The sequence below is a fragment of the Brachyistius frenatus genome, unplaced genomic scaffold (genome assembly GCF_029030835.1).
Source record: "Brachyistius frenatus isolate BFR_SWC_R1_liver_20210118 unplaced genomic scaffold, ASM2903083v1 Contig_89, whole genome shotgun sequence".
Taxonomy (NCBI): domain Eukaryota; kingdom Metazoa; phylum Chordata; class Actinopteri; family Embiotocidae; genus Brachyistius; species Brachyistius frenatus.
Window position 1 is genome coordinate 546,977 of NW_027210688.1, and position 16,686 is coordinate 563,662.

General features: G+C 41.1%; 1 protein-coding gene and 1 long non-coding RNA gene across 2 annotated transcripts in view; both read left to right on the forward strand.

Annotated features, from left to right (window-relative positions):
* The window catches only part of fat2 (FAT atypical cadherin 2), an 88,695-nt gene extending 74,806 nt beyond the window's left edge, over positions 1-13,889 (forward strand). Inside the window, exons 24-28 of the mRNA XM_069710064.1 lie at positions 261-414; positions 2,978-3,077; positions 3,184-3,332; positions 4,063-4,340; positions 11,102-13,889. Of these exons, the coding sequence (XP_069566165.1) occupies positions 261-414; positions 2,978-3,077; positions 3,184-3,332; positions 4,063-4,340; positions 11,102-11,598 (1,178 nt within the window). The 3' untranslated portion in view covers positions 11,599-13,889. The remainder of the gene's footprint in view (positions 1-260; positions 415-2,977; positions 3,078-3,183; positions 3,333-4,062; positions 4,341-11,101) is intronic.
* Positions 13,890-15,414: 1,525 nt separating this feature from the next.
* Positions 15,415-16,206, forward strand: LOC138627633 (uncharacterized). The gene is made up of 2 exons (XR_011311403.1): positions 15,415-15,918; positions 15,971-16,206. It is a non-coding gene; the product is annotated as an uncharacterized lncRNA (long non-coding RNA).
* Positions 16,207-16,686: the final 480 nt, after the last annotated feature.

The window sequence follows — 16,686 nt, forward strand, 5'->3', positions numbered from 1 at the left end:
GAACAAAAACAAGAACAAAAAAAAAGAACAAGAACAAAAACAAGAACAAAAACAAGAACAAGAACAAGAACAAGATCAACGCTGTGACAGTTTCTTTCTGCTGATTTGTTCTGTTTTTTTTCCTCTAAATATCAAACACATGTGCGTTGTCTCCAGTTGACCTTTGCTTTGATTATTTCCTGCCTGTAGGGGAAACTCGCCGCGGCTTTGATCAGTCGTTCTTGTCTCAGATGTCTGGGTGTGTTTTATTTGCTCTGCAGAGATCCGCTGCAGGTGTGCGGGACTCTTCCACGGCGCCCGATGCGAGCTGGCCGACAACCCGTGCGCCTCCCAGCCCTGCGCCCACGGCAGGGTGTGTGTTCCCAAACCTCAGGGATACATGTGCAACTGCTCGCTGGACAACTCCGAAGCAAGGTAGACACGACGCGCACACACTTCACCTACACTTCACCTGTCTGGTTTCCAACTATTTCTAGTGTCTAAAACTGACCGACAAGCTGTTCTAGAGGCTTTTACAGAACAATTATGAGGGAACTCCGAAACCTTTACAATGAACATGTTAAATCAGTCAGCCAAACTCAGTACCGAAAAGAATTCAGTGATGAAGCAATTATCCGATTAACGAAAATGTCAATTAATAATTTTTGCAACATTAATAAAAAAGGTTTTTTTTTTTGCCACTTTTGGTTAGAAGAACATGCAGAAAACACAAAAATATTGCATTATAAAAGTTAATATGATTGTATTAGATTGTATTGTAGAGTTAAGAGCCGCTACAAGCAACCAACATATATTTTGATTTATTATCACAAACTATGGATGACTGCAGCTGAAGTGAAATCACTGGTTACACGTTTTACAATTTACCAAACAAAATGTGCTGGTTGATGAAAAAAGTTACGAAAGTTAAACTGATTTTGATAGACAATATTCTACCTTTTGGATTTTTTTATTTTTTTTATTGGCTAATTTGTTCCCCAAATATTAAATGTAAGAATCTGCTTCTTTCTCACTTGATCAGAGTAAAATAAATAATAATTTAACATCACTATTTTCAATAGTCACACGTTGTTGGCATTCAGAGATTCATGACTAAACGATTAATCAAATGATTTAAACTCAATTAACAATTAGTGGATTCAAAGTTATTAACAGAATTCTACCAAGCAATAATTTTGAATTGAATAATTGTCTCTCTTATCTTAATAAAAATAGCATAAATTCTCAGCTTTCATTCGGGTTATAAACGAACGGCTGCTGGTTCTCTTGGCCTGCTATGAAAATTAACTGATTAATAGGAAACCATGATTACAAATACATTGATAATGAAACTGAATAGTTGCAGTCCAAAGAATAATGAGGGAAAAAAAGAAAAAAAGAATAGAAGTAATCAGTGATAAAGATAATTAATTACCTGCAATCTTAACCCTGACATCCACAAAAGGGTAATTAGACACAGAGTTGTTATCATGACTCCAACGAGGCCGAGTAAACACAAAATAAAAGGAACACAACATAATGCAGCATCACTTGCACTCGAGTAGCCGTGTATATTTGCATGTCTATGTGATTGGACTTTCATACTCCAAAAACAAACACATTCGCTCATCACCCCTTAAACCGGCGAGTCGTATTCCCCTCACACCACCGACGGCCGGCCAAAGAAATTACAGCCGCATTTGCATATTCCTCCTTTCATTAAAAGCCGCCTGTGGAATTGCGTCCATGTTGCAGGTGAGATTTTCATTAACTCCCTGAATGAAAAATTGACACCGCCGGATCGTAATTGCAGAAAGTGGGAGTTTTGCCGTACGACTCGTAAAACAAGCGGACGTGTTTTATTGCATCAAACTGTAATCAGTCCGCGCAGTGGACAGAATTATAGTTATAAATATGTTGATTGAATACAATCTCCGTGAACTAACAGCCGTCCACTCATCCAAATGGTGTCAAATATAACGGAAAATAATACACGACTTGATCAAAACTTTCCAAAAACTCCTCGTTCAAGAGAAAAGCAATAAACGCTGTGTTTCCTCTGAGGTGCTGCTGCAGCGAGGGAATTTTTCACTTGGGAAATGAGCAGTTTTGTGTAAAACAGGAGTGACAGGATTTTGTCAATGTGGCAGAACCAGTTATCAGACAGAGCTGGAAGATGGACGGCCACAAGTGAAGCTTTTAAAAAAAAAACATCTTTTGAGGATTATTTTATAATTAACGACGGGAGTATTTTCAGATGGACCTCCTGGAAAACTAATCTAGAAGATTGAATTTAGCGACATACAGGAAACTCGTGGAAATAATTAGAGCAGCTGAATGGGGGTCTATGGAAACCGCCACTTTTTGCAGCCGACTTCGTGGCACTCGGTGGCATTATCTTTTTCTCCATAATCTTTTGTCATTTTGATCTTGTTTTAATTGCAAATAAAGAACAACTTAATTCCTATCTAGCTATAAAAAAAATAAATAAAAAAAATTCAATCAGACTTGTTAACTTATCTGTTAAAGCTGCCATACAAAGTTAAAACTGATGGTTGTTTATTGTTTCCCAGTTAAGAAGTGGTGCGTGTTAAGTGTTACACACTTTGTTGCGATGCTAAAGTTATTATAATTACATTATAAATGCCGCATTCCTACATGTCTGCAATTTGAATGCATTTCAACAACTGTGGGCGTTGGCACGTTAGTGTACTAGCGTTGTTATTAATCAGCTCAAAGTGCTGCTGAACTTCACTGAGACCACAGCGGAGGTGTAGAAAGCGCTGACGAAAGCTGTGATGTCTAACAGCTAAACAGACCACAGTACTATAAAGGAACAACATTTCCTTTGGTCTCACCCTCAGGACAGAACTTTTGCTCCAGCAGAGGCCAAAAAATACAATCTATTGAGTTTTGGGAGCTTTGTGGGAACAATACACAACAACAAACGCTCAAAATGTATGCATTGTGTTAAATCTGGCTTCCTTTAATCATTCAGGTGCCACAATGAGATCAAAGTGTGTTTGCCCAATCTGTGTGTGGGAGGGTTTGACTGTAAAGTCACCGATGGGACCATCCACTGCGACCCGCTGCTTCAGGTCAGTCAGAACTGTCCTCTTCTCTGTTTTTAATGGTTCTTACTTGGTAGTTTCAGGAAAACTTTCCCAGGTGTCGTTTCAATCCGTCATCATCCTGTCTGTTCAGGTGTCTCCGATGATTGGCTATGTGGAAATCATGGAGATCAGCGGCAGTGTGCTCACATTGCTCTTACTGGTCGGCATCTTCGTCTGCATCAGGAAACGATATGTTCAGCACAAGAAGAAAAAGCCGGTCTGCGTCCAGGACTCCAACGGGTAAGAGGGACATTTCTTTTTAGTCTAAAATAAATCCTCATGTTATTTTACCAGTCCAGAGTGCTTGTTTTTACACTGTAATAAAATCAACATCTAATCTTTTAGACCCTATTGGCTGTAAAATCCACAAATTCACCACCTGCTTCTAAAATAAAATTCCAGGGATGGATTTTAAACTCCAACTCTTCTAACAGCACAAATAGAAAACATAGTCCAGTGGCTTTCTTGATTTTCTGCAGTGCATTTAAACCACATGTATTTAAAAAAAGGCAAAAGGGTCAGCAGCTGACCCGAAACAGAAAGTGACTGTAGGATTTCTTCAATAACACAACTATGAAGTTGTACATGGACTTCAGTAGAAACACTTTCTTGGAGAGATGTTTTAGTTGCAACGCTCAGCCGGGCTAAAATAAATCAATCCGCTATTTTCTTTTTCACCCAAACATCTAGTCAAAGCTGAATTAATGATTTTTTTTTTTTTTTTTCATCAGAGGGCAAAGCATGTACAAAACCACTTCACATGCCTTAAACAAACTGAATCAGTGTTAACGAGCAACATTACCATCCGTTTGGAGTCCGTGTTTCTATCCGGCTAGTCCATAACTGAAGAAGCTCTTAATTGACCAAAAATGAACAAATTTAAAAAAAAGTTTCGGAGTTAAGAATTCAGGTATCTGTAAAAACTGCACAAAGAGTAGAAAACAAATTGAGAGAAAACCGTTTCTTACAGATATTTCCAGCCCAGTCTGGCCAAAAGCCTCAAAGCGGACTGCCTGGAGGTCACACCCATCGAGATGAGCTCGCTGGTCAGCGCCACCACCAACCTCGACCACAACACGCCGTTCAGGTCGCTGCGGCCTCACAGCCAGATCAATTCGTCCGGAGGCAGGTCTCCGAAGACGCAGGGGCCGGTCGTGTGCAGCGTGGCCCCCAACCTTCCTGCCAGGCCGCCGTCGAGCTCTGACAATGACTCCATCAGGAAGAACCACTGGGACATGGACTATGAAGGTGTGTGTTCATGTTCGCTTAAGTTAAAGCCAGACGAACCAATCAGCTGGGCTACTACAAGTGCCGTCATAATTGTTCAACCCTACTTGCTTAAAAAGCCCAGTGACCTTGACCCACCAAATTTATATCATTTCATCCTCGAGTCCGGGAGGACGTTTGCACCAAATTTGAAGAAATTCCCTCGAAGCGTTCCTGAGATAAAGCCCGAAAAACCACAATGGCTCCGACCACAGCTACCAGCGAGGAGGCATGAAAAGATTTCCAAGAGACGCAGTTAGCGACATAATAATATGAAAGTTTCACCTTCGAAGTTGAATGGGAGTCTATGGAAACCGGCGCTTAATAATAATAAACTTGATTTGTATAGCATCTTTATGCAGCTCAGAGTGCTTCACAGCAAGAAAATGACACGCAGTGTTTCACATAAAAACGGAACAGCTAGAAATATAGAAAAGAAACTAAATGCATGAGAACAGAAAGAATACTTATAATAGAGTTGAAATAAAAGGGCGGTAGTTCAAGTGCAGGCAAGTAAAGAGATATGTTTTGATCTTGCTTTTAAAAATATGTACTGAGCTGAAGTGATGGAAAAATATCAAATGCAATGAAGAACAAAAGAAAATCAATGGGCAACAAACTGAGGCGTGTCATCGTTCTCTGTAACGATAGAAAAGGTCAGAAGAGGCTGAAAGATTCACTCACTCAAGGTCACAGTAAACAAGTATTTAATCGTGATGACGACTGGTGCATCATGGGAAACGCCGGACTGTCTGTCAACACGCGGCGCTGATTAAACTCGGGATGAGACATTCATAGTCGAGGCCGACTGGATGCGATAACATCAGGAAACAAAGTGGTTTCTCTGTTTCGTCGCTCCGTATATCTTTATTCTCCTCTTTCTCTATCTGTGATTGCTTCACTCTCATCATTCACGTCGCCATTTTTCTCTGTCTATATTTTTCTCTGTCTATCTGTCCTTCTGTAATACCCTCCTTTATTCATCGTTGTCTTTTCTCCTGTCACTCTCTGTAAAACGTCTTTTTCTGCCTCCGTCACTTCCTCTCGCTCAGTTTTGTTCTTTATGTTTTGAACTCCCTGTGCCTGTCTAATACAAGTGCCACTCACATCAATAGATACATTAAGGAAGATGCGCTCGCAAACTGAACTCAATGAATATTTGCCACACAAAATAGTTAAAGAAGCACCTTTGATTGACATTTTTACAAATCATTGTAAAGCACAATGTTTTGATCGTTTGGATTCAGCCTCATATTTAATCTCCTCCACATCACAGCTCCAGAAATGCATGCTGGTCCGCAGTTTGCGTTCACACCACAGGTTCCTGTTTACTTAAAAAAAAAAAAAAAAAGAAGTAGTTTGTTTATAAGACTTCGCCCTGAACTTGAGCCTCCTTAAAGTTAACTTCTCCTTTTTATTGAGACATTTTTGTGCATTAAAAAACTCTTTTGCTTCATGTAGAAATTTGATTTTCACCCATTTTGCTAATGATTGAATCTCTTGAATTCACACCTCAAAACGAGTTTATTTCACAGCAGCTGGGAGGATTTTTGCTGAGTCGGAAGATTCTTTGTCCCTTTGAGGTTTGCTGATAAAAAGGATTTAGGGTTAGAAAATGTTCTTATGTGAGGCCCATTGTCTTCTCACTTTATCACTCTTTTCTCTGTTGCATCCATCCGTCATCCATCCATCATTCATCCATCATTCATCCATCCATCCATCATTCATCCATCCATCATTCATCCATCCATCCATCCATCATTCATCCATCCATCCATCATTCATCATCCATCATTCATCCATCCATCCATCCATCCATCCATCATTCATCCCATCCATCATCCATCATCCATCCATCCATCATTCATCCATCCATCATCCATCATTCATCCATCCATCCATCATCCATCCATCCATCCATCCATCATTCATCCATCATTCATCCATCCATCCATCTCTCTGGACTATTTGTCTCTTTCTTTTCTTCTTGTCGCGTTCATTCTTTCTCTTCTCTCCTTTTGTATGCAGCATTATTTTTATTTTTTCTTCTTCCATGTAACATCAATACAGCCGAGCCGTAACTCATACATCCACCTATGTTCTTGAGACAAATGAAGAGAGGCAGATCGGGCGTTCGTCTTGCCATCGTTCCCCAGGCAACGCCGGGCTGGCAGGTCATTCGTCTGCTTGACCTTATCGCAGAGAATAAAGGACACATTCCTGAACCACTGCACTCGGTATCCGAGTCATTAAAGGAGACGGCCTCATGAATCCTCAACATCTAGATCTAGATTTGCCCTGTGACCCCGCTACTAAATCCTCTCTGGTTATTGACCAGACTTCAGGTTGATCTTATGTGTCTTAGGCCCCCCAAAAAACCGGTTGAAATGTTGTCTGTATACACAATATAAAGTATCAGTGTATTAATATAAAAGAATAAAAACAGGTTTAATAGTCATCATCGCCATTAGTGAATGGGTGATAAATCACCAATCAAAAGCTCATGTACCGATTACTAACAACTCCTTCTGCTTTACCGAGTATGTGCAGAAGGATAAATGCTTGAAATCAAGTGATTTATTAATTTTCTAAATTAATTATTGGATAAAAAGTGAAACTGCTCTGTAGCTGGAGCTGAAAGTCACGGACGGACGGACGGGAGCGCGAAAAAACATTCAGCCCTCAAATCACATTATAGCTTTTCAACTTGTCAGCTACCTGCGAGCCGTCATGCCTTCGTTCCTAGCGAAGCGCGATTTCATTAACAAATCATTATTTATTTTCTTTGAACGTCCTTTTCGAGGCTGTTTCAATACGAAATTGTGGGAAACACCTACAGGCGTGTGTTGCTGTGGGGGAATGCTGGGAATTTAAAAGCCATTTTATTGCTGATTTGTTCGCCCCCACCCGGTCTCATCTCTCAGATCTTTCCAGCTTAGCTTGCGAGCCACATCCACAGTGAAACAGGCCTAAAGACACACTACGGTGAATTTTAACATTAATTATGATCTTTATTTTCCTTCTTACGCACTTGTTTCATTGATTAATTCTAGGGAGAGGTTCAGAAGCTGCACACATTCATCAGCTCGCAGCTAAAGTGCATAGACCTTAACAAATAAAAACAATATGTTTGTAGGCTGTTTTATTTACGTTTAATGAGTCCTTGAATAATTTCCATCTGGACTTCAGTTGGAAGAAAAGGATTTTTTGAAAAGTTTGGTTTCGGTTTGGTGTAAAAAACCTCTTTGACTGAAACTTTGAGTGATAAGTAATTTATGCCATTTTTGACCACTTTTGCAGGCTTTGGCCGCGATTCAAGATGTTTTCATGTTCTCTGCAGCTCTTGATTAATTCCATTTTTTTGGCTCATGCAAAAGTGGAGAAAATAACCAGTGAATCTGAGCTAAATGCTTCCTCAGAGATTGAAAAGATAGCTTCAGTTTTCGACTTTGATGCAAAATAGGAAAAAGAGAGAACAGCACAAAAAAGATTACCAGTGTCCGACGCTGCCTCAACTAAATAATCTTGCAAAGTACATTTGTGGAAGTGCTTTAAGCTGCAATACCACCGAGTGCCACTAGAGTCCATAGAGTTTCCATAGACTCCCATTCAACTTCCCATTAAATTCTCAGTCAATAACATTTTTCCACACATTTTCTGTATTTCATTTGCTAAAGTCACTCCTTCTTCTTAGTTTTCTGGAGGTCCATCTGAAAATAATCCCTCATTCATTAGAAAAGAAGATTCAAGAAGACCTGTTTTTTGGGGGCGTGTCTGTTTGATTGACAGGCCTGTGGTGCAGTCAAGTTATGGCTATCAGTGGGCGGGACGTAGTATCGTCGGGTTTCCAATCAAGTCAGATCCACCGCTGGCTCCTCCCCCTCCCCAGTTCATCCAAATATGGTCACTTCCTGCTGCAAACTGCTCCGAACTTCATTAAAGCCGTTTTTATGTGAACAAGAAACTTCTGCCGTTTACTACCGATGTTGCAGCCTGCGGCGAGCGATCTGAGACGCGTTCCTGCGTTCAGAACGAGAACAACTCCGACCCTTAACAAGTTATTGAACTGTGCAAAAGCGTGGAAAATAACACAAGCACCAGATTAAAGAGTGTGAATGAACGATGTCTTTAAAGTCCACAGAGGGAGATTTAAAAGGTGCCTGTCAGGGTTTGCATCGCTTTAGCCCAGAAACATCTTCATTGTGAAAATAGTCATCTCTTCCTCCATCTTTCACTTCGTCTACCTCTCATCTATTTCATGTCTCTCTGTCTCTCCCTTCATCCTCGATCACTCTTTCACAGTCTCTCTCACTCTTAAAGTATTTTCTTTCTCTCTTTTTTCTCTCTTTTTTTCTCTCTTCTTTCACCATCTGTCTCTCTCCTGTTTCTCAACTCGTCCCCCTCCTGCTATTTGATCTCATTTTCAATCTCCGTCTCAATGCTCACAGCTCAGAGTCTGCTTATTATTCTCAGTGACTTGAGTGACAGCAAGAGGCTTTTTTTTTTTTTTTTTAATATATCATTTTGTTTGAATGAACTGTATAATGCGTCCGCCTTGTTAGTTGGAGATTTTGGAGCGTTCGAAGTGGTAATCCTCAAGAAGCCTCGTTTTTGTTTTCAGACTTTGCCTCACATCTTTTCTGCTCAGCGCTCATCGCTGGAGAGTTTCTCGTCAGTCACACAGTGTGAACACAGCTGTAGTACCGGGATTATTAATATTATTTAATCGTAGCTGTGGTTATTATGGTTAGTACTATGAAGTGGTTTTAGATCCTTAATGGTAAAACTTTATTCAAGTGATTTTACGATCCAAAACAATAGTTTTCCAAATACTTTCACAAATACTGTTTAAGTATTAAATGCCGTTTTAAACTGTCCAAATTGTTTGTATAAATCGATGCATATTTTGATCTCTTTGCTAAAAACTAATAAAAAGTACGATAAATGTGCAGGTAGATTAAGACTCCGCCAGGTAGGTAAAATCACTCGGTTTTAACTTCAGTAAATTTTACTTTAAAACTCTTCATTTTATCAGGTGTCTTTGCTTCTGTGTCCTCGGACGGATCTTTTCAAATTTCTTGGAAAGCAGTGACTTCTGACAGCTGAGATATTGAATATTGAGAACGAGTAATTCATGAATTCATCTAATAGTCTATGAACAACTAGTTTAATTTTCTAAAGATAAAAGTTGCCTGTAAACACTTTAAAACCATTTGTTTTTCATCTTATTGCCTGTTTTGTTCAGTCCAAAGTTCACAGCACAAGGACTTAATTTACAAAGATATAAAAGAGAAATAAGATGTAAATCCTCGACATCAGAGAGTTTTGAACAAGTGCTGCATGACTGCTGCCACGAAGACTTCAGTAATAAATCATAAAAATAGTCTTGTTTTTCCAATTAATCGTTTCAGCTTTAAATAACCTCGTTTACGTCAGTGGACGTAATAATAAATAACTGAAGTACTGCAAGGTCATCAACAAACCGAGGAACAGCAGCTGTTCTTCTGCTCCTCCTGTTTTAATTCTACACAAGTTGACTTAAAGAATAAATAAATAAAACCTCTCCCGTGTGTAACTTCTACTCGTGACTAGCACATCGGAAAGTTTGGCCCTTTCTCATGAAAATAAAGTATTTCAAGGTGTCGGGAATCAGCTCGAGATAAGTTTCGGGAAAACACTTAAACATCAAAGGTCGCACAAAAATCCGGAGGAGTTTATCTTTAAGGTCGCCCCTGAATTGTCTTGATGGTAGTTGGACGTGGAAGTGGGAGGAGGATTATTCTACTTTCGCAGTCACTAGAAGTGGTCCTGGATCAATCATCGGCCTTAAAGTAAAAACCAGGAGACACTGAGCTTTCCTTAGACCCCCCCCTCCCCCCTTCTGCTCCTCCAACCCCCCACTTCTTAAAAATCTAGTGATGGGATTTAATATGCAAACAAGTGAAAAGCCTTTTTTTTTTTTCTTTTTTTTGAGTTCAAATCCGTTCGGCGCACAGCAGCAACTGTCTGAGTGAGTATTAACATTAATCTGTCCGCTGACAGCGAAGTGTTGATTTGAGGTGTTTGTTCAGTCGGAGAGCTCGTCTGACGCCACGGCAACTGTTCATTACGTAAGGTTTGTTGAATGTGGACTTACAGAGTCCTGCAGAGGCAGATTCTGCACTCTTAAAAGTCTTTTCTGAGCCAGACAAAATTATTTTACTGGAAATTCTCTTACTTCTCTGTCAGATTGTGACATTCACAAAGGCAAAGATGAGCTTCTATATATTATATAGAATATTATTATATATATTGGAACCGTAGTAGAAAGGCCAAATAGAAAAAAAAAAAGTGACCGTTACATATTTAGAGTTCTGGAGGTCCATTTGAAAATAATCCCACATTTATTAGAAAATAAGGCTCAAAAAGCCGTGGTTTCTTTTGGCCTGTTTGATTGACAGGCCTGTGGTGCAGTCAGGTTACAGCTATCGGTGGGCGGGGCGCCGGAGTTCCAATCATATCGAGTCAGATCGCCCAAATATGGTCGCTTCCTGCTCTGAACCGCTCCGAACTAGCAAAATCTGAACTGGAGGCCGTTCACGATCCAACGGGTGGCGCTTGGTGTTAACTGAGATTTTCTTTTTTTTTTTGTAGCATTTGGTAACAAACTGAAAAACCAGCAGATCCCCCCAAAAAAACAAAAAAAACAAGTATGAGGACGAAATGATTGTGATGTTGTTTCCGTGTGTGTCGTCTCTCCTCAGTCTACCCGGCCGACCCCGACTACTACGGCCGCCCGTCGGTCCAGGACTTCCCCCAGTTCGACATCGTGGAGGACGCCTACTCCACCTCCACCGTGGACTCTCGGAGGAACTCTCGCTTCGGCGGCTTCCCCTTCCCGCTGGACCGCTGCGACCGCCGCGCGCCGCTGCCGCCGTGCTACAGCAACCAGAACCTGGACGACTTCCTGGGTCCGGACGGGCTCCCTCTGCCCAGCGCCCAGTGCCCCAACGAGTACACGGCCATCAGCTACTACCCGACGCAGCACGCCCGCAGCCTGGACAACGTCTCGGGGGGCTACAAGAGACTCAGCATGCGCCTGAGCGTGGCCATGCCGTCGTACGCCGAGCAGGCCAGCCCTCCGCCGGCGCCGAACCCGGCCCGGCCTCAGACCCGGCCCGCGGGGAGGAACCTGCGCAGCTACGACGGGTCGAGCATGGTGGAGAGCGACTACGGGAGCTGCGAGGAGGTGATGTTTTAAGTTTTGGGGTCCGAAGCCTCGAAGCGATCCGCGTCGTTTCCTCAGCGAGCTTCGGCTTCAGTTTTGATACGAGAACCTAAACAGAGCGAGTAAAAAGCCCCCGACGGACGACTCCGCCCCTTTATGGCAGCTTTGTTACATCTCCCACTCGGATGGAGATGACGGCGCGTCTTTGATTTATCTGACTCGTGAAGAGACGTCGTCTCGCTGCGCCGGACCGGACGGGGAAGAAGTTCAGTCTTCTTTTGTTTTGTTCGTCTCGGAGACGCTAACCGAGAGCTGTCGTTGTGAAACCATGAACCAGTATTACTGACGTGGCTGCGCACGGATTCAAAGTCAAAACGAGGCCAAAATCAGACTTCGACGTGGAAGAATTTGCCTCTCGGAAGAAATCGAAACGCTTCCGAACGACTTTTTTAACTTCCTGCATTTCACCGCACGTCTGACAGAAAAGTCCACGATCAACTTCAACTGCGGCAAACGTCGCCGACGGGAACGTCACGCCGGCGCTCCCCGTGACGTACGAGACGGCCCGCCGCCAGGAGAACCGGTTGTCACGACAACGGTTGTCGTGACAGCGGCCGTGTGACATTCAGACAGACGATGCTCATTAAGAAAACATCCTGCGACGGAGGTTCGCTGAGGACTGCAGCTCCGTACTCTATCAAAAACAAATCACCACGTAACATTTGTTTGGACGTAAAAAAAAAACATGACGTGGGGCACATTTTACGCAGGATAAACATTTCAATGATAACTGTTGCTGTTGTTTATTGTTGGTGTTTGTTACAATGAAGAGGGCCGGCTGCGCGTCAAAAAAAAAAAAAAAAAAAGCCATAAACGCAACGTGACGTTATTTGTGAAGTAGACGTGTTTTTAACGAGTATTACGCTAATAACAATAATGTAAACAATTCTGTGGATTTAATTGAGAGCCTCCTCGTGGATTTTAACGATCGCAAACTCGACTCCAGTATTTTTCTCTTCGGAGGAGACGTTAGTGTTTCTAATTAAGTTTCCTGCTCTGCAGTGTTGTTGCCCTCAGTAATAAAAGGAACCACTTAGTGCGGATTAGATTTGCAGCAGTCAAGAAATGTCTACTCAGCCATTTTAAATGCCGTGATTATACAGCCGGAAGTTAAAACATACTTATTTTAGAGGAAAAGCTCCGTTGATGTTGAAAAGTGAATGTTATTAAAGTTGATGTTAAACCTGAACAGCAGTTTCTAAAAGAGCCTCGATATTCACAACTAAATCTTCAACATTTATTTTTCTAAAAACAACAAAGGGTGCAGCTACAGGTTATCTATGACTGATGAATTTATTTTTTTTTGTCACATTTTCCCAAACCCATCTTTGTCTTTTATTTCCATCTAAACCCAAAGATATTCAGTTTACTATCACATAAAACAAGAAAATAACCACATTTGGGAAAGTGTTGCTTGTAAAGTTACTTTCCAGGCTCATGTATTATTTCGGCGCTCGTCTCTCGATGATTTCATCATTTAATCTATAACAAGATTTCCTGCCACGTTACTTGATAAAAACCAGAACATAATTTACGATATGAAATAGAGAAACATAAGCAAACCTTCATATCTGAGAAGCAGCACAGGTTAGTTCACTGAATTCAATTCTCAATCGTCTAAACGAACGTATGATTCCTCTGTGAACTTAAATCTCTACTGTGAAAGCTGTGGAAGAAAACGTTTTGTTCTATGTTACATGTATGTTGCTATAGTTACAGAAAGCTAAATGCTTTACGTGTAAGACGACGTAGAGAAAACAGATGTGTCAGCTGATGTTTTCGTTTCTGCCACTCGGTAGTTATTTCTTACTTCTGTTTATCCGATATTCAAACGGATTTGTTCGTATGACTTCCATCACCATAGCAACCTACGTTAGCGAGCGATTATACAGTTATCCTGCATCGAGTGAATTTATGCACAGCTTTGGGAGGGTTGGGGGGGGAGATAAAGAAGACATGAGGGCACTGCTTGTACCCGAACGAGGCATTTGTTCTCACTCGAAGATGTTAACAGACATCGAGGTGAAGCAGAACAGGCTGTCGGTCAAAGAACAAAAAGAAAAGATGTTTCTCTGACTTAATGTCCCGACTGGGCGCTCTGCTGGTGATGCTGACGTCCCGCTGGGCTCCTGCCGAGCTTTCGCTCTATATTTTACACAGAAACAAGCAAAAGAAAGAAACTGAAAAGAAGATTGGAAGCATTTGCGGCACAGATTCAAGAGACTTGGCGAACAAACAAAAAAACCTTCAGGCGGTGATTATCTCTTAAAGAAAATTCTGTCATTAATTAGAAAATGGGTATTGATAGACTGAATATAAAAGTGGACGTAGCTTTCTAGGTCTGAAAAATGAGGCCGATGCAGAAGTGTCTTAAACTGCAGTAATCCATCATTAACTAGAAAATAAGCTTCAAAAAGACCTGTTTTTGGGGGCGTCTGTTTGACTGACAGGCCTGTGGTGCAGTCAGATTACAGCTATCGGTGGGTTACAACAAACTACAACTCACTTCCTATTTCCTTACATACAACATATACAACTTACATACAACATATACAACATATAGTATGCAGATTTTTCTAAGTAGTCCTCTAAATGATCAGAAAGTGAAAAAGGCATCCTCAAAAAATACATAAATGTCACCTAAACTTTATTTACATTTTAAACTTGTTTTGCAAAGTCTGAGAAAGTGCTCCTGAATCCTGCCAACAGTTCATCGTTGTTGTGTGTATATATTTCTATCACTGGTGGTTCGACTGTGACATGTTTTAAGTTCAAACAATTTGTACGTCCTTTGTACAAAAGAGCTCTTATAATCTACAGGTATAGTGTTGTACATACAGTCTGTATTTGTGTTGCTGTTGTTGTTGTTGTTGTTGTGCAAAATATGAATCACTTGAATGTATAACGTTTTGTTTTTAACCGTCTCATTCATAAAGTTTTATTTTTGTATCAATGTGGGCCTCCCCATGTTTTGCCCTGTTGTTTCTCTGTGAGAGATATTATTATGATGCCGTCTTCCCATTTTGTTGTTTTTGTTTTCCAATATTGTAAAAAGAGAATAAGAATAAAGATATTATCTTATATAAACGCTGATTGAAGATATCAGACGTTTGGCTTCTCAGCGCAGACGAGCTTTAAAAACACACATCTGTGGCTTTTATCGTTGTCTGCAAAACAAAGTGAAAAAACATGAAAGCCCCTCTTCCGGACGGGATCAGTGTTATCACAGGGAATCGTGGGTAATTTGAATTTTCCCATGCACGGCGGCGATGTAAGTCACCCTGACAGTTCAATAATTTTTGGGGTTAGTCAGAAACACGGAGAAATTTCTGGGGCCAAACATTTCGAAGCCTCATCAAACAGAATTTCATAGGGAGGCAGTTTAGGACATGAGTGCAAAAGAAGCCCTGAAGTTCAATTTAGAGATTTGAAGAAACATTCAAAGATGTTTGAAGATACATGTAAAATAATCTGCTTTGAATAATAATTTGTGTCTAAAACACAGACTGTATTTAAAAGTGTTTGTAGCTTCCGACTCTGGAAAAATTAGGCCGATTGCAGACGTGCCGTAAAGCTGCAATACCAGCGAGTGCCACTAGAGGTCGGCTCCAAAAAGCCTCCGGCTCCATAGACTCCCATTCAACTTCTCTCATCAAATCCAAAGTGAATAAAATGTGTCCATCAGTTATCTCGGTGTTGTTAGCTAAAGTCACTCCTTCTTCTTAGTTTTCTGGAGGTCCATCTGAAAATAATCCCTCATTCATTAGAAAAGAAGATTCAAGAAGACCTGTTTTTGGGGGCGTGTCTGTTTGATTGACAGGCCTGTCAGGTTACGGCTATCGGGTTTTTTGCAGATATCTCGTTCATAAATATCCCGTAATGAACTAAAACGATGACAACGACATAAAGCAGCGAGGAGAAGCAGGAAATGAGCAGAAGCGGCAATAATCATCCAATTCCTAAAAAACAAAACAGACACACGAAACCCATTTATGAACCGACGAGTGCAGAGTGAGAGAGTCGGAGAGAAACGAGATAAAAAGGCGTGACGAAGGTGTGAAGGCGTCTGACAGTCGGAGATTCGCAGAACACTTTAAGTGACGGGATGACAGAACATTTGTGATATATCCAGAGATGGAGGTGGCGAGATAAAGGTGTGACTGTGTTTCAAGCTCTCATTAGTTCAGAAGCAGCTCTTATCTGACCCAGTCAGCAACTTTCTGACAGATCCTGACGCTACCTGATAAGTGTGTGTGTGTGTGTGTGTGTGTGTGTGTGTGTGTGTGTGTGTGTGTGTGTGTGTGTGTGTGTGTGTGTGTGTGTGTGTGTGTGTGTGTGGACGTAGCTATAACACACCGCATATCAAAGACGACACACACACTTTCCACTGCTCTAATTTCTGTTCCCTCCTGGAGGCTTGAAATATATCATCATTCTGTGATGATACTTTTTGTTGTTGTTGTTGTTGTTGTTGTTGTTGTTTTTTGGGTGAACCTACTTTTCACCCCCCAAAAAACTTCTTCTTCTAATTCTGCTTCAAGTTGGTGACTCATGTCGTCGTCGTCCCCCCCCCCCACCCCCTCCCCCCAAAAAAAGAAAAGAAAAAGAAATCGTTTGAACATCTCCACGTTTTCTGGCTCTCGAACTCTTTTGTTTACTGCTGCAATAAATATGTGGATGCAACATCACATCGTCCTTATTTACCGGGATCTTTTTGTCAATGGAGGCGCTTTTTTTAAACTACAAAGGTATCACAGGTAACGAAGCTAAAACATCAAAAGCAAATAACAAAAGCGTTTTTAGGGTGTGATTTGTGTTTCACGTCGATTCATGAGGGCTGTTGGGAATCGCAACGGCAAATGCAATCAAATATTCACCGATACGACTATCATCCAAACACATGATCCAGTATTCATCATGTTTCTCTTATTTTGCAATATTTCCGTGTTCCTGTTTTATTTTTGTACTCACCTCTTGTTTCAGTTCAGATCGCATCACTTCCTTTCTGTTTTCCCGCCTTAGTATGACTTTTTTTTTTTTTTTATCACATTTTGGATGACG